Source organism: Malus sylvestris, chromosome 12, assembly GCF_916048215.2.
Source record: "Malus sylvestris chromosome 12, drMalSylv7.2, whole genome shotgun sequence".
NCBI classification, from domain to species: domain Eukaryota; kingdom Viridiplantae; phylum Streptophyta; class Magnoliopsida; order Rosales; family Rosaceae; genus Malus; species Malus sylvestris.
This window is the reverse complement of record NC_062271.1, coordinates 31,727-49,630: the sequence shown is the minus strand read 5'-3', so window position 1 is coordinate 49,630 and position 17,904 is coordinate 31,727. Positions and strand designations below refer to the sequence as shown.

Genomic DNA, 17,904 nt, shown 5'->3' with positions numbered 1-17,904 from the left:
ATTTCCTACTCTGTCTACGGATGTGTATCAAATCTGTATGTGGTCGCTGCTTTAATATCTAAACAAGTTATATTCTTTTAGTATAGAATTGGAATGATTATGGGCTTTTTGAGTTTTTGGTCATTCTGGAAACAATAAAGTTCAAATCAGAACTTTTCAGTTGTTAATATGATTGAGTGTTGAAGCATCTCTATTGGTCCTAGTGCACAAATGAATTTTTTGGATGAGGATGCTTCTGGCTCTGGAGACGATGCAAACATGCAAGATGGAAACAAGAATCATTCTGGGATACCATCCAGTTCAGGTTGTCGAAAGAGAAGTCGCAAGGCTACCGGTGATGCTATAGTCGATGCTATGCTCGAAATAGCCGCTGCTTCAAAAATGAGGGCAGCAGCAATTGTGAAGAGCGAGGAACGGTTTTCTATAAGCAAATGCATAAAGGTATTGGATGACATGTCAGGCATCGATCAGCAGATCTACTTTTGGGCATTGGATTTATTCGAGAACTCCAATGTGAGAGAAACTTTCATATCTCTTAGAAGTGAGAAACGACTACCGTGGTTGCAACGCAAGTTTAGTGCTTCCTCTAATTGAATAGATGAGCAGTCTTATCTAATTCCATCTTTTTATTTTATGTGTAGTTTAAGTGTCAAAGATTCTTATGGGTTGTATTGAGTTCACTCCGAACCGTTGATATTGTAACTAGTATGACATTCTGCTTTACGGCTGTGTCATTTTTTGGATTGATATTAGAGGGTATTTAGTGGATTTGTATTTTATATTTTTATGAAATTAGAGGAATTAGTTTCCATTTGATGGTTTATTGTTTTTGTTTGAAGGCTGGCCACGCCACTCAAGTGATTGTCTTGTGTAGTATCTTAATTTTAATTTTGCAGATACATCAGCTGTCATGGATGATTTTGACGTAGAATTGGAAGAGATGGAACTAACTGCAGCAGCAGCTGGTTACTATTATTATAACAGTATTACCAGGCAACCTTGTCGTGGTCTGTCACCTAGTAAAGCATGTGGATTTATGACCGAAGTCCTGAGTGGTCATGATGATGTGTTCCAGGAAATGTTTCGGATGGATAAACATGTGTTTCACAAGTTATGTGACGTTCTCCGGCAAAGAGGAATGCTACGTGATACTGCTGGTGTTATGATAGAGGAGCAGCTGGGAATCTTTTTGAATATTATTGGCCATAATGAACGCAACAGAGTTATCCAAGAGCGATTTCATCATTCAGGTGAAACCATCAGCCGTCATTTCAATAATGTGTTGAAGGCAGTCAAGTCACTGTCACGTGAATTTCTACAAACACCAACCCCCACCAGACCTTCAGAAATCCGTGGATGCATTAGATTTTATCCATATTTCCAGGTTTTAGTCAAGTTACATACTTTTCTCACTTTATTTATTTATTTATTTTGTCATGTACTTTTAGTTACTATCTACTTTAGGATTTGTATCTTATAGCAACAAAATTATCTGTCTATTCTTAGGATTGTCTCGGAGTCATTGGTGGAATGCACATTCCAGCCCATGTCCCAGCCAAAGATCAATCCCGGTTTCGAAATAAGAAAGGTGTTCTTTCACAAAATGTGTTGGCAGCTTGCACGTTTGACCTTCAGTTTATATTCATTTATCCTGGCTGGGAAGGCTCAGCTGCAGGAGCCCGTGTGTTGAAAGCAGTCCTTGATGATCCGCATCAGAATTTCCCTCGTATTCCTGAAGGTGTGCCTTCGATATATTATCTGTAACATGCTGCCTGTAAGCATTATTTATTTATCATGACATTGCACTTTGTAACGCCATCTACAACTTACTTTTATCAATGATTTTATCTTGCAGGAAAATATTACCTTGTCGACACAGGATATGCAAATATGAAAGGCTTTATTGCCCCATTTCAAGGCGTCAGGTATCATGCTAATGAATATAGAGGTGCAAATCAGTTACCTAGAAATGCAAGGGAGCTATTTAATCACAGGCACTCATCTCTTAGCAATGTCATCCAGAGATCTTTTTATTTGTTGAAGACTAGGTTTCCGATACTCAAACTTGCTCCTCAATACGCATTTCATATTCAAAGGGATATAGTTATAGCTGCGTGTGTTCTGCACAATTACATCCGGCGTATGTCAAAAAAGGATTGGCTGTTTTCGAGTGCGGAAGGGACAACAATGGATGAATTGCCTGATCTCGATGATAATCTTGACACAGAGTTACTTACTTCGATACAAGAACATGTTGCTTTATCAGTGAGAGAGTCAATTGCCACAGAAATGTGGGATGACTTTATAAATAAATGGGATCAATGGTAACTGTCAGCAGTAGCTTTTATTATGGTGATATTTTCAAACCGTAAGAGGCATCCTTTGACAAGGAGCAAAGCAAGGAAGTTATTGTTTGGGATGCATCTTAGCATTTGGTCTTGGTCCGGCTCAAGAAGTAAAACCTAGCTTTTTTTTTTATATATATAGAGAGAGGTTAAATGATGCAGATACTATGATTGTGATAATTGTAATTATTTGTAAGAAAGTGTTATTCATACATCTATTTTTACATCCCACACACTTTTGTTAATTTTGGCCATAGATCTTTAATTCATTTTATCAAATGGTCAAAAATTGAGAGAGATGCGTGAAAAGTAAAAATAAATGTGTAGATAGCAGTACCTATTTATAATTGACCATTTCTGCTGTGAGGCCGTGACCAAGGAAAGTACTGAGGATCAGTTTTTCTTCTAGCTTCATTTAACATCTACAGAGATTAATCATGACACGAAAGCAATTAAATTTTAATTAGCATGAGTTTAAAATCAAAATCAATTGGTATATATCTTTACGTAAATAGTTGATGTATTTTTCGGTGCAAATGCTCTCAGAACTCATATTTAAGCATTCAAAATCAAGGATTCAAAACCTAAATCTAAAGATATTTCAATTGGAAAAAAACAAAAAACAAAAAAAGATATTTCAATTGAATAGTGGATAATGTCCCCAAATTTTGCTTATCTATTTTCTATTATACGTGAGTCCGCTTATTTAAAATGGTCTTTGAAAGTTGTCTCAAAATAAATTACAATTTATATGCAAATAACAAATGTATCCATTTTTAATTATACCAAAATCTATTACGATAAAACTCCACAACCTCCCCTGATAATTTTATTTTATTTCAAAATTTTAAGCAAATTTTTTTTACTGATTTTGATTTCCTCTTCTTGTTTTTTTTTTCTTCAATCAAATGAGAATGTAAAAGAAAAATTCAAAAATAATAAAGTCACACCCCGATCCCAAGATACGTCTAAATCAATTCAATGGTATCACAAAGTGAAGTAGCGGAAAAAATCATAATTCAACAGCGCATTATACTTTTCTCTTATTTTATATTAGACTACACCCTGAAACAAGGTCAAGCGGTTCATAGTTCACTCTTTGTTATACTTAGACATTTCTCATGGCATTCCTAGCAAGAAAACATAAAGTTCTAGACAACTCTTGACATAAGTGATGCACCGGTATGTCATTCAATCTTTCACATACCTCAAAATAATTTCCTACAACAAAACCATAATCAATACCTACTAACATTTCAATGAACCAACGATGCACAAAAATTCACATTTAACCACGTTAATCAATCAATATGATCAAACATTACTTCATGAATTTTAACAAAGTCAATTTTCGTAAGGTTTGCCGTAATTTTCTACCAGTTACAAACACGAACGTAATTTTGAGCAACTTCTATTCACAAAAATCTAATATTTCAAACCAATTCAGCATAACCAATAGGAAGCAGGATTCCAGACCAACTCAATGGAACCATCCTTAAAATGCGTATGGTCTCCTAATGTTGATTAACTGGGCATGACCACTTATGGAACGATGTAACCAAATAGGTAGTGACCTCTCGATGCTGATTAACCAGGCATAACTATATACAAACAAATCATAATGTGGTCCCCCAATGCGGATTAACTAGGTATGATCATAGTTCCCTAATTCGGATTAACTAGATAGAACCAAAAGCATACAAATAATAGAGTGGTCCCCCATTGCAGATTAACCAGGCAGGACCCTTGGCATACTTATGATAGTATGATCCCCTAATACGGATTAACTAAGAAAGACCATTGATGTACCACACTGTTACATGGTGCATTCTCATAATCAAACATCCAACGTGCTAAATACTACAACATGGAAACTACATCACACATCATACATAATTCATCACCCTAAACCTAAACCCTAAACCATAAACCCTACCTTATCGATTCAACATAACAATCAAATAACTAGTCACCCAACATACAAGTTCTACATAATAACTAAACATAACAACCAAATAACTAGTCACCAACGATAAGTTCTACATAATAACTAAAATATGGTGCCCCCCCCCCCCCCCCCTCATCTCCTCATACCAGCATTTCTCATTCACATTACTCTTTATCTACAGGCCCAATAATCACATAGGTCCGCCATTTGCACGCAAACCGAGGTACACATTGCCAGAGACTAGAGTGGCATGCTGACTAGAATAGGCCCAAAAGCTTTATCGAGTCTGTGAACTGCACTCGCAGACTCCGGTCCGAATATGATTGCTAGATTTATTTCCCTCTCTCACAATCCCTCAAGGCTAAGTGTACTGCGGTTTCGGTTAAAATAAGGGTATTTTACGCACCCCTTTTTACGTACCCCTTAGCCTCGTATTCTATCCATGTGTTCCTGTATTTGTATATATTTGTAGGGATTAGTAAATGAAATTTGAATCTGATGATTATCTTTTGGTTTTTCGTATTTGGTGAAGAAATATGGATGTTGCGTGCTTCTTGTTGTGGGTTTGGTACTTTTGTATTGCGATGTCTTGTTTGTTTTCACCACTCGGTCGTTTTCTTTAGTGTTGTTGATGGCAAGACTTTTATGGCGAACGCTTCTTTTTGCGGCCGGAAATTAGGAATTTGGGTTTCCATTTTAGTTTTATTTAATTGAACTGAACTTTTATGTATCTGTTTCTCCCAAATGTATAAGGATTATTTTGCCTTCCTTTGTGTTGGCTTGTAACCTTCGGATTACTAAAATTATATTTTCTTACCACAAAAAAAAAAAACCTTCTAATGAAGAGGAGGGCTTCCTATCCAATATGTCGCTCGCACCCAAAGCCCCCTTAGGCTTTTGCGGCACACAGACCCTTTGTGTGTAACGCCCCTTGCCGCACGACTGACTCAAGAGAGTCAGGACTCAGGTCAGGACCCAGGCGGAGGACAAGTACATCGATTATAATTTACTTCAACTCTCTGTGTGTGTCTCTACTCCATATTATCTCATCAACTCCAAGTCTCAAGTCTCAACTGAATCTAAAATCGCAGCAATGGCGGCCATAAGCTCTCTTGTTGTAAACGTCCCCCTAATCCGTCCGTCCCGGAGAATAAGCAGAGACGACGACACTTATTCGAATAGGCGGCTGAATTCGGTGGTCTGTGTTCGCAGTGCTCGTGGCCCTCTCACCGTTTTGCATATCAATCGTCTGTCTTTATTTTCTCCAACCAGGTAATTTCATCTATCTTTCTTTCAAATCCTAGCTTCTGCCTTAGCGGTTTCTATGCTCTCTCTCTCTCTCTCTCTCTCTCTCTCTTTCTTCCTAGTCCTTGTATGTTTTCCTAATCTTGATATTTAATCTTGCTAGCGTCACGCTAATCACATGTACTCGTAATAAATGCAACATGTCATTTTGAAGACTCTGCTTTTCACACCCCTGTTTCTGCCAATTGTTGGTATAAACGCCGATTCTAAAACAAAAAGAAAAAGTGCACAACTTCTACTATACTTGCTGCTTAAAACATCAGAATTAGGCATTCATTCTTGTTTAATTTATTGATTCTTCCAATCTTGATGTCACTTAAGGGACTCCATTTGTGAGTTATCACTTGCGATTGGATTTTGAGGTAGATTGTGTTTGTTGTTTGCTATATATATATGCTGGCCCTTCCAGAGTGGATCCCTCTATGGAAGGGCTCTGTGTATAGTATGTAGTATATACTATTAGAACAAGTATGACTGGCTAATCTTTTTGCAATTTGTAGCTCACTGCCTAATCTTTTTGCCAACCGGTTGTCTTTCAGTTCAACCCACTTAACCTGAAGATAACAGTGTTGACTACTATGCACTATGCAGCTCACTGCCTATTTAACATGTTTAATAATTGCGTAGTATGGACCTAAATATATTGCTTGTGTTAAAATGTTCCTCTATATTATAGTGCAATACATTTTCAGTGCCCTCTATATCACTCTTGTTGACTTTTTGGCCACTTTCTTGTGGGTGAAAGGCGTCTACTTGAAGCTGGTGCAGGTAGATCAGGTGTACATAGAAAGAAAATTAATACTTGGGAACAATGTGTCTCCATGCTTGGAGAGCCAGTGACTGATGCACTTTTTCCAGGAAAGTATAACTGCATTACTAGCTCTTTTTGCCAAAACAGAAGTCGTCATCACTGTAGGACATCTACACCAAGGGTCTTTAATGACAAAACTTCTTTTTGTTTATTCAAGCCTAAACTTGGAAATGTTGCTGTAAGTAGAGCACCCCAAGTTTTTGTTGATGCATTTTGTTACTCAGTCTTGCATTTTATGCCTTGTGTTTAACTATTAGCTGGTGTGTTTAGATATGTTTGTACCGTATGTATTGTGTGTGCATTCATGATTACATATTCGAGGTTTGGAAATTATTCTCATTTGTTTGGTACAGTGGCGGGCAAATCCCTGCAAAAACAGTTGAGAAATTATTAATACTAATATTAATATGAGAAAGAAACTATTATTTTAACATTTGACATTTACAGATTTACAATGATGATTCAGCTCAAAACAGCAAACTTACTGTTCAGTTTGATTGAATTACAGAGCCACGTTCTATGTGGGTTGCATGTATGCAACAATAATTTAAGATGTGAAATAAGTTGTGAAACTTAAAGTCTTTCAGTGAATTTTTAAGAAATTGTGTTCACAAAACAAAGTGTTTTTAAAACGGCTGAAGGCGCTTTTAGAGAGAATGTTTTTGGGTTCCAAAAGCACTTGAAGTGCTTCCTGCAAGAAGCATCAGTTATGTGTTCTTTGTAGGAAGCACTTCAACTGCTTTTTCAGGATTCACTTGCATTTTTACCTAGGATTGGCTCCAAAGTGCTTGTAGTCATTTTAGAAGCACTTCCCCAACAAGCCCAATTATCAGTGACTTTTAAAAAAACTTTCATTAGGAAAATAACAGTTGCTGGTGCAGTTGAAGGTTCCAATAGGAAACTTCTGCTCTTGCTTTCAATACAGCCTTTTTTCTGACTTATTGTGGTCCATATAATTTTAAGGGCAAACATGCTCATGTTTCATATGCAACCGTGGGCCCAGATGAGCCACATGCAGCAAGTACAGCCTGGCAAGATGTTATTCTGGAGAAACAGGAGCTGGATTTATTATATCCTGGAGTAGAAAAAACAAAGTTAGAGGGGTTTTTAAGTTCTGAAATTCCATCTCATCCAAAGTTGTATCGAGGGCAACTAAAAAATGGGCTGCGCTATGTGATCTTACCAAATAAAGTTCCGCCAAACAGGTTGGCCTCCTTACATGAACACTTATAATTGGTTTATGCTTTATGCTTATGCTGGAAATACAAAAGCCAGGTTTCATGTGCAGCTTACTTATAAGATAATCTCATATCCCTTACCAATAGATCACATTTGTTGGAGTTTAGGTTTGAAGCACACATGGAAGTTCATTCAGGATCAATTGATGAGCAAGACGATGAGCAAGGAATTGCACATATGATTGAACATGTTGCTTTCCTTGGAAGTAAGAAACGTGAGAAACTTCTTGGGACAGGGGCTCGATCTAATGCTTACACTGACTTCCATCATACAGTGTTTCACATCCATTCGCCCATTAGTTCAAAGGTCCTTTCTCGTTGCACCAACATTATTGAGTGTTTGTCATTTTAAGTATTTGTAGATTTATGTATCAAACAGAACGAATACATAGCTTCAAGGATCTGAGAACGAATATGTAACTGTTTGTTTCAAAACTTTGTTATGTTTTTGCAAGAATAGAAAAGACTAATTCACTTTAAGCTAATATGTATATCACTCTTACAACCTAGGCCTCTAAACATATAACATATTCACGAGTATATGTTGCTCTCCAGGATTCTGATGGTGATCTGCTTCCATATGTACTGGATGCCTTGAATGAGGTATGGATGATTGATTTTTCTATATGGGCTTAGGTATATTCCTGGGTGTAGATATATTGTACATATTTGTATGGACTTATTATATTGTTTTCAATTCATCACTTCATTATTTTCAGAATACCTTTGTATAATCATCTATGTGACGGAAAAATAAAATTAACTAAAAAGGACTGAACTGGAAGTTGATAGTTTTCAGTTTTATTTACTTGTGCTCCATACATGTGTACAGATTGCTTTTCACCCGAAATTCCTTTCTTCTCGTGTTGAAAAAGAACGGCATGCGATTCTGTCAGAATTACAGATGATGAATACTATAGATTATCGCGTTGACTGCCAGGTTTGACTGGGGAGTTTTATTATTTTCTGAAGCCGGTTAATAATTTTTTTGTTCAGCTATATCTCAACTTTTACTCGTTTGATCTTGGGTGTAGTTATTACAACATCTGCATTCTGAAAACAAGCTTAGCAAAAGGTTCCCGATTGGGTTAGAAGAGCAGATTAAGAAGTGGGATGTAGATAAAATAAGGAAATTCCATGAGCGTTGGTACTTCCCTGCAAATGCAACCTTATACATTGTTGGGGACATTGATAACATCTCAAAAACGATTTACCAGATTGAAGTATGCAAGAGCTCACTTATTGAATCATTTATATCCTGTCTAGCTGAGTAATTTGTGTTCACTTTTAGAGTCATAAGTAGAATAAAATTAGTTGCTTTATTGCAGGCTGTCTTTGGACAAACTGGCCTAGAAAATGAGACAGTTCCTGCACCTGCTCCTAGTGCTTTTGGTGCAATGGCTAGTTTCCTTGTGCCCAAGCTTTCAGTTGGGCTGACTGGAAGTTCTTCTAATTCCGTTGATCAATCTAAAATCTTTAAAAAGGAAAGGCACACAGTTCGTCTTCCTGTGAAACATAATTGGTCACTTCCTGGAAGTAATATGGATTTGAAGCCTCCACAGATTTTTCAGCATGAATTGATTCAAAATTTTTCGTTTAATATGTTCTGCAAGGTATAAGGGGTCTTGTAGAGTTGCATTAATTACGTGCTTTAGAGATTTAGTTACCCCTCTCTCTCTCTCTCACAAATATTTGTTGTGGAACTGCTGCAGGTTCCTGTGAGCAGGGTTCAAACATATGGTGACTTGCGAAATGTTCTAATGAAGAGAATATTTCTGTCTGCTTTGCATTTCCGAATTAATACAAGATACAAGGTGCATTTTTAGGGTTACGAGCACAATTTCCAGTTTCCACCATGAAGAAAGTCACTACGTTGCTTTTTTGAAAATTTAGCTATTTTATTTATTGTTTTTTATGTATTACTAAGAACAATTAGCTTAATTAAAGAAAAAAAAAAAGATACAGGTAAAATAGGAGAAGTCCATCAAAATCCAGGTAGTTACACCTTCAAAGCAAAATAAAATAATTTACTTTATTTTTACAACCAAACAATCCACAAAAGAGCCAAGATTGCACACCACCAAAGTTTTCTATGAAGATATTGTAGGCTGAATATCCCATTTTTGTAGGTCGTTTTTGAGTGCTAATAATCAGTTACCATCTATTTCTTTTTAAGTGCTAATATCTGAAATGTTCATATTTGTATACCCGAAATCCTGTCATGTACTTAATTTATGTATTTGCTTGAGAAACCTTGCAGCTCTTTGTAAGTTTGCTAATCTTTAGAAATGACAGAGTTCAAATCCACCATTTACTTCAATTGAATTGGATCATAGTGACTCTGGAAGGGAAGGATGTACTGTCACTACTCTTACGGTAACTGCTGAACCCAAGAATTGGCAAGGTGCAATTAGAGTTGCTGTACAAGAGGTTGGTATTTCTATCTTGATCTTCCATACACTTTGGAAGGGAAGTTTGTTTACGATTTTCTGAATGTAGTTTACATGTCAGTTACATATGTTACATAACTCATTTGTTATATTTTATTCGGTGCAGGTTAGAAGGCTCAAGGAATTTGGTGTTACTAAGGGTGAATTAACTCGCTATATGGATGCCTTATTAAAAGATAGTGAACATCTGGCGGCTATGATAGATAATGTGTCTTCTGTTGATAATTTGGATTTTATTATGGAGAGTGATGCACTGGGGCATACAGTAATGGATCAGAGGCAAGGACACGAGAGTTTGGTTGCTGTTGCTGGAACAGTTACTCTTGAAGAGGTGATGTTCAAAGTCATTATCATTTGTTAATGTTACTTGATCTGAATTAACCATAAAAGGCATATATAAGCATAACTAGATTCTCTCTCAAAGAAAAAAAAAGCACAACTCCCAAGGAAAAAAAAAGGCACACTTAGAAGTTGTACTTTATAATGCTAATACATGCCATATCAATATTGCCAAGATGTACCTGTTACAAATAGGATAGTTCACCATTTTGGACTGCGTGACACATTGGAGTGCTACGTAGGGTCACTTTGGTATATTTTTAACGAGTCATGACACGTAAAAAATAAAAGATTGATCTAGTGAGAATTTGTTTAATTTATCATTTATATGATATAAGATTTAATTTATAGTTTATATACTATATCTTAGTAATAAAGATATGTAATGGAACACAGATGACTTTTTGTGTCTGTTCTTGGTTAAGAACTTGTAATGCAATGACCGCATTCCTTTGTTGATGGAATCTTGTATTATGGTTAATCATAAATGAAATTGTGTATATATAATTTTGTTCTTTTCTTGGTTAAGACTTTGTAATTACGAATGACTTTTTGTGTCTTTCTTAATCATAAAGATAATTAGAGGATAAAGTTGGAGTCAATTTAGTGGTCCTGAGCATACATGTATATGTGTAGTGATCCAGGTAACACACACTGTTGGAAAACTAGAAACAGGATCATGATGCTAAATCTTAATAAGCCTTATTACTTAATCTCCTTTCAAAGTTTGACAAGATTTCAAAGAGTTCAAGTTTTACCTGCCAACTTATAGGCAAAGAAAAATTTGATATTATGAGGCAATGTGCACTGAGATTGATGAACTATACCACATATAATTCAAATTTTTGTGTGTAGGTCAACTCTATTGGCACCAAGGTGTTGGAATTTGTTTCTAATTTTGGAAATCCTACTGCACCTCTTCCTGCAGCGATTGTTGCTTGTGTTCCAAAGAGAGTGCATGTAGAGGGAATAGGTGAAACTGAGTTCACCATTTCCTCTAATGAGATTATAGCTGCTACAAAAGCTGGATTGGAGGAACCCATTGAACCTGAGCCAGAGGTGTCTTTTTTTTTATAAACTTAGCTTTCTCACTTTTACTGGCTTAAGTTTTTATATATATCTATGCTGTCAAATTTAAGATTATGGCTGATTCTTTTTCTCTTCTATTTTGCGCAGCTTGAGGTGCCAAAAGAATTGATATCTTCGTTGCAGTTACAGGAATTAAGGCAGCGGCGCATGCCATCCTTCATTCCCTGTAGTCCAGAAATAAATGTGACTAAAGTTTATGACAAAGAAACGGGGATCACTAAATGTCGTCTGTCAAATGGAATTTCTGTAAATTACAAGGTATGTCATCTGATGTTTATATGGTAATGGGTTCATTGATGTGTAATTGAAGATTTGGTAATGTTTTTAAGTCAGTCATTTGTCTTGTGAGTCATGTACTTATTTGTGTAAAATCTTAGATTGACATAGAGAATCAGTGAAAAAGTGAGCAGAGCTTAATCACGAGATACATTATTGTAGATGATTATGGTGTTTAGATGTATATGTGCAGAGTAAAGACTTACTAATAATAACAAGTTATATCTTTGTTCATTACAGATTTCAAAAAGTGAGGCAAGGGGAGGCGTAATGAGGCTTATAGTTGGCGGTGGACGGGCAGCTGAAAGTTCTGAGTCCAGAGGTTCTGTTGTTGTGGGTGTACGAACTCTTAGTGAGGGAGGTCGTGTTGGCAACTTCTCAAGGGAGCAGGTATGTCAATTCCTCTCTTTGTCACAATTTTATATATGTATATATATCAGATGCACGGAGCTTTTTTTTTTATTTTCCCAATAGTATGATAGAGAGAGATTGTGTGGCTGAGATTATGCCACATGTATGAAGATTAGAGAGTCAGATAGTTAGTTCAGTTGTTAGAAGTGTTGAGAAGTGTATAAATACTATTGAATGTACTTGCTTAATTGACAAGAAATTAATACAATGAAGTTTTTCCATTTTCTACTTCTCTCTCTCTCTCTCTCTCTCTCTCTCTCTACATTTCTGAAGGTTAACATAGTATAGCTAAACTACTTAAATAGGAGTTTGTTTCCTCTTTAATAATTCTATAAATTATTTATTTGAGATAGGTTCTTGGTAAGTAAATTAGGTATCATAAATGCTCATTGTGTAAACAAGCATGCACAACTTCACTAGTTGTTGGAAGAGCAAATAGCTGGTGTGTTCTTCTGTATTCTGTGTTAAATAAATATCTAGTAAATAGCTCAGTGCTGCATGTTTGTTATTGTAAATTATAACTATAAACTTTTTCTCCCTCCAAGAAAATGTGAATTTGAAGCATGCTCATGAGCTTATTCCTTATCATATTTGTTGCCAACTGATGTCAATGAGTTGCAATATTTGTGACATGCATTTGCTTAATTAGATGAGATCCTTAATCATATACTCAGATTATCCATATGCCGTCTGTAATTATTGTTTAATATTAGGATCTCACCATTCGTTTCACTATCTTTAATTCCTCATTTTGCTGAGATTATGTATCATGTATGCAAATTGTTTTTATCAGGTAGAACTGTTCTGTGTGAATCACCTGATTAACTGCTCATTGGAGTCCACCGAGGAATTTATTTCTATGGAATTCCGTTTTACTTTAAGAGATAATGGAATGCGTGCGGCTTTCCAGTTGCTTCATATGGTACTTGAGGTAACCCATCATAACTTTTAGTCTCTCTGTTCTGGTATGTGGATTCCATGAGGGATTCTCGTCATTGTTGTTGTCGACATGTTTTGGGCACAATGTTGTTGTAGTTCCTGCTCCATAGGAGTCATCTCATTAGAGACGCATGCCTTGTAATGGGTTAATTTATAATGCATGTTTGCTCACTTGCAGCATAGTGTCTGGCTGGATGATGCATTTGATAGAGCAAGGCAATTGTATTTGTCATATTATCAGTCCATTCCCAAAAGCTTGGAGCGCTCAACTGCTCACAAACTCATGTTAGCAATGATGGACGGAGACGAGCGGTTTGTAGAGCCTACACCAAAGTCATTGCAAAATTTGACATTGCAATCTGTAAAGGATGCAGTGATGAACCAATTTGTAGGCAGTAACATGGAGGTGCGTAATTTGCTGATTTGGTTGTAGTTTTACAAAGTATGCACATGACGAATAATTTATAATACTCAAACATTTCTCATTATATATGGCTGTGTCTGCTTATTGCATAGGTAAGTATTGTTGGGGACTTCTCAGAGGAGGATGTTGAGTCTTGTATTCTTGATTACTTGGGAACCGTAAGATCGAAAGGAAATTATGAGATGGAGAATGCTTATAATCCTATTGTATTCCGATCATCTCCTTCTGATTTGCAGTCTCAGCAAGTGAGTACACTTATAGCTTGATACTTTGGATGACAGAAGTTCTGTAACCTTGAATTGTGCTCATGGTTCATATACATCTAAGCAGGTATTCTTGAAGGATACGGATGAGAGAGCATGTGCATATATTGCAGGCCCTGCACCAAACCGATGGGGTTTTACAGTCGATGGCAAAGATCTGTTTGAGTTATTTAGTCATATTTCAACTCACGATGGTGAGTTTATCAAATCTGGAATTAGGTTTTGAATTTGCATCTTATTGAGAGAGGTGTTGTAGCTATAATTTCTGATGTAGATGCAAAACTGAAATCGGAGGAGGTGCTTATGGTGGATGAGGATACTCAGAAGGATGTGCAAAGAAAACTCTGTGGTCATCCCCTGTTCTTTGGCATCACAATGGGGCTCCTGGCTGAGATTATAAATTCTAGGTAATTTTTTTTTTGCTCAGTACAAAGCTTGCATGTGAACTTGTAGTTTATCTATGAATGTGTTCATCCTTCTGAATGGTCAGCTATTTATGCGCAAAATGTATTACTTTTCTCTATTGGGTGGAGCACATCTTGGGCAACAACCACATTGACCAAATGATTGTTAAAATAAAAACTCTATACTTTTCTTGAAAACAGTACCGAGTACTGTTATAAGTTTGGAGGTGTAATTTTCTAAGCATCCGAAGTAGTACAACGTGGGTGGACACCATGTCATGCCCTCAACTGTCTATTACAGCAGACTTTGGATGGAAGTCTCAAAATTATAGCACAAAATTTCTTATGCAAGATACTCTGGTTAGGCGTAGCCGCGTAGGCTGAGAGTTGGGTTCTAGTCTCCTTTGTAACCAATTACAAAGAAATTGGGAGATGGTTTGCAAGGATATTGAAATGATATGGAGGTGGTGATACTGACGATGGCAGATGTATTTTGGGGTTGGTGATGGTGATAATCCTGTTTTTGTTTAACACATTTTAGGAACCTATAAGTAATTTAAAATACGTCAACCTATCCCGAAATATGGAGATATTTATTGACCTAAACCAAATTTATTACTTGTCTTTTACATGTTACTGATGTGGCAGTAATATTATGTTGTATGCCTTTTGTAGCTTTGTAATCCCTCAACATCAAAACGTAAGCCTGTTATTGTTCACCTAACAAATGAACAACCAAATTGACAGATTTTGAAGGACAAAATTGGAAACTAACTTTTCTTTTATGGACAGATTTTGATCATTAATTCAAGATGATATTTAAGACAAATATGTGGTTCTTGTTATTTTGATTGGTGGTGAAATATTCTATGTGGTGTTGCACAGGCTTTTTACGACTGTCAGAGACTCTCTTGGATTGACATATGATGTATCATTCGAGTTGAACCTTTTTGATAGGCTGAATCTTGGATGGTATGTCATATCTGTAACATCAACCCCTGCGAAGGTGTGTATGCTCTATTTGTATATATTCGAGCAGAATATGTTCCGTCACTTTGCACTCTCTTCACATGTTTAGGTCTATTGAGTATTCAGGTTCACAAAGCTGTGGATGCATGCAAGAATGTCCTTAGAGGTTTACATGGCAACAAGATTTGCCAAAGGGAGTTGGACAGGGTTAGTTGCTCCTTCCTTTTTTTTTTCTTTTGGGTTTTTTATTTTATGTTATCATTTTTTAAAGTAAAGTGGGATTATCTAGACCACGTCACTTGTTTATTTACTCAAAATTTAAGGCAAAGCGGACCCTTCTGATGAGGCATGAAGCTGAGATCAAGTCAAATGCGTATTGGCTTGGACTGTTGGCTCATTTGCAGGCTTCTTCTGTTCCAAGGAAGGTAAACAGAAAGGTTCTTTAGTGTTTAAAGATGGTACTAATAAAAAAATATAAGTTGATATTTTTCCTGTACCAGTGCTTAATTATCTCTTTGATTTATAATAGGTGGCTGTTCAGTCGATCAAAAGATAAAAATAAATAATGGCCCATAATCAAATACACTGTTTACATGAAGATATTCTGACTGTTCAGTCGATCAAAAGATAAAAATAAATAATGGTCCATAATCAAATACACTGTTTACATGAAGATATTCTGATTCATAGTGCTATTTGGTCCAGGACATATCGTGCATCAAAGATCTCACAAATTTATATGAGGTTGCTTCTATTGATGACATATACCTTGCATATGATCAATTGAAAGTAGGCGATGATTCTTTGTACTCGTGCATTGGAGTTGCTGGAGCTCAAGCTGGAGATGAAATAACTGGTGAGTTGGACATATTTTGTACCGTGTTCTACTCTTATCAATCCACATACCATAGTTGAAACTCTTAAAAATTCAGTAGAGTATAATCAATCAACAATGGTTTTTACTTGAGCTAGAGTGGCAATGAGACCTTGAAAGATCTCACCCTTTTCCTCATCATTTTAGTGTTAGTTCCATTCATCAGTTCAACTTGCTTTCTCTATCTCATGAAAACCTGTATTGTGCTGCTTCTTTAGAAGTCGAAGAATCAGTGGATGGCTTTCCAGGAATCTTCCCTGTTGGGCGTGGTTTATCAACTATGACACGGCCTACAACATGACCTTATATGATACTTGCGGTCTCGCATGTATTACAGAGATATTAGCACTAAGGTATCTTCACAAGCTTTTGAGGTTCTCATTTTTTTCTTCTAGTCTGGCCCTTATGGTTGGGAGCAGCCTCTCCATAAATGGGGATAAGGCTAGCCGACATTCACCTCTCCCAGACCCTGCGTAAAGCAGGAGCCTTGTGCACTGGGTACGACCTTTTTTAGTCTGACCCTTATGGGGGGAGGGAGCTGGAAAGTACTTTGTAATGAAATTTGGCTGCAAAGTACTGAAGTTAGTCACTTCTCTGAGGCGCTGAAATTTTACCCTGCCAGGGGGCATGGATGTGGGATACTCATGCTTGTTTTCTTGGACTGGAAGTATTGATTTTTTAGCCTCTGTTGCATGTATTCGTGATTGGGTAAAAATATAGATGGCTTTCCCCTTGTATTTTGGCTGATTAGTAATTGCAGTAAAGTCCAATAGATGGCATTTCCCCTTGTATTTTGACTTTACAAATTTTTCAGTAGGTCCAACCGTCCAATTGAGAATTGCCGACCACTTGATGTTAGATGTCCTCGTTGCCATAGTTGTGGCTGAACAAATTGTATGCAGCTGCTGTGACAATGCCTTATCCACTGATGCTGATTGCATTCCTTGTTCAACTATGTGCATGAGGAACTATAACGTTGGTTATACTTATCAATGTGTTGTACATAGTTGCGGCTAAATCAAAAGCATTGGGTACTTCAAATTGTAAATTCATGAGCCTTTCATAATTTGTGTAATCCATGCGGTTAACACCCGACATTTGTCTGCAACAGATAAATTTACCTTGTGATGCAAGTGTAACAGTGACCATTGTTTGACCCAACTTTTTATGAATATTTAACTTTCAATTTTACACAAGAATAAAGTGGCATATAAAAGACGTAATTCAATTGGAAAACAATAGCGACCCAAAACCCAACTGTGTGTCCAATGTAAATATCAACCGTGTACAAGGCAAGATAAACAACGGAAGCGCCTTTCCATGCCAAGTCAAGGCACATAAGGGTAAGGCGTGCCGTGGCAAGGCATAGTGAGGCAAAGGCAAAGTGTGATAAGGGGAGAACATGCTTAGCCGGTCATGCCTTGGCATGTTTTACCTTGTCATTGTAAGTGTGGCACGCTCTCTTCTTCGGGTGTTGGTGGTGATCGTGCGGTAAGGTTTAGAATAGGGTTTATTTCAACCACCACTAATTCCTTCTTCTCGTCTTGAACGCAGAGACAATGGAGCCCTTGAGCTCAAACCCAAATAGAGTTTATTTCGGTAGTTATGACAGTAGAGGCGGAGGTGGTAGTAGAGGTGATTCTTATGGTGGTTGATAGTATCAAACTAAAGAGGGAAGCTGCGAAAGAGGAAAGGAAGAAGAAATAAACTAAAGCATTATGATTTCATTCATAACTCCCCCAAATGGTGGAAGCTGGTTCATATACAACCCTAATGCAAGAGTGTGTGCGATTATAACACATCATCACTTCACAGACCG

The 17,904-nt window shown here is 36.8% G+C and overlaps 2 protein-coding genes across 7 annotated transcripts in view; both read left to right on the top strand.

Annotated features, from left to right (window-relative positions):
* LOC126593136 (uncharacterized) overlaps positions 1–2,590 on the top strand; it is an 85,196-nt gene extending 82,606 nt beyond the window's left edge. For 2 of the 6 annotated variants that reach the window (XM_050259035.1, XM_050259034.1), the window contains exons 2-4: positions 906–1,384; positions 1,507–1,738; positions 1,856–2,590. In XM_050259035.1, the coding sequence (XP_050114992.1) occupies positions 906–1,384; positions 1,507–1,738; positions 1,856–2,328 (1,184 nt within the window). In that variant the 3' untranslated portion in view covers positions 2,329–2,590. Of the gene's footprint in view, positions 1–203; positions 824–874; positions 1,385–1,506; positions 1,739–1,855 lie in introns of those variants that run through there. The other 4 variants (XM_050259033.1, XM_050259032.1, XM_050259036.1 and 1 more) reach the window with 3 other exon arrangements.
* Positions 2,591–5,181: 2,591 nt separating this feature from the next.
* LOC126593186 (stromal processing peptidase, chloroplastic-like) lies at positions 5,182–17,288 on the top strand. The gene is made up of 24 exons (XM_050259113.1): positions 5,182–5,565; positions 6,344–6,587; positions 7,373–7,614; positions 7,756–7,954; positions 8,203–8,250; positions 8,480–8,587; positions 8,682–8,870; positions 8,976–9,260; positions 9,360–9,461; positions 9,943–10,077; positions 10,204–10,428; positions 11,292–11,495; positions 11,613–11,783; positions 12,042–12,191; positions 13,006–13,143; positions 13,330–13,557; positions 13,668–13,820; positions 13,906–14,032; positions 14,113–14,245; positions 15,128–15,248; positions 15,338–15,418; positions 15,535–15,636; positions 15,917–16,067; positions 16,304–17,288. Exons 1-24 carry the CDS (start codon positions 5,387–5,389, stop codon positions 16,384–16,386), a joined length of 3,798 nt encoding a protein of 1,265 aa, XP_050115070.1. The 5' UTR covers positions 5,182–5,386; the 3' UTR covers positions 16,387–17,288.
* The last annotated feature ends 616 nt before the right edge of the window (positions 17,289–17,904 follow it).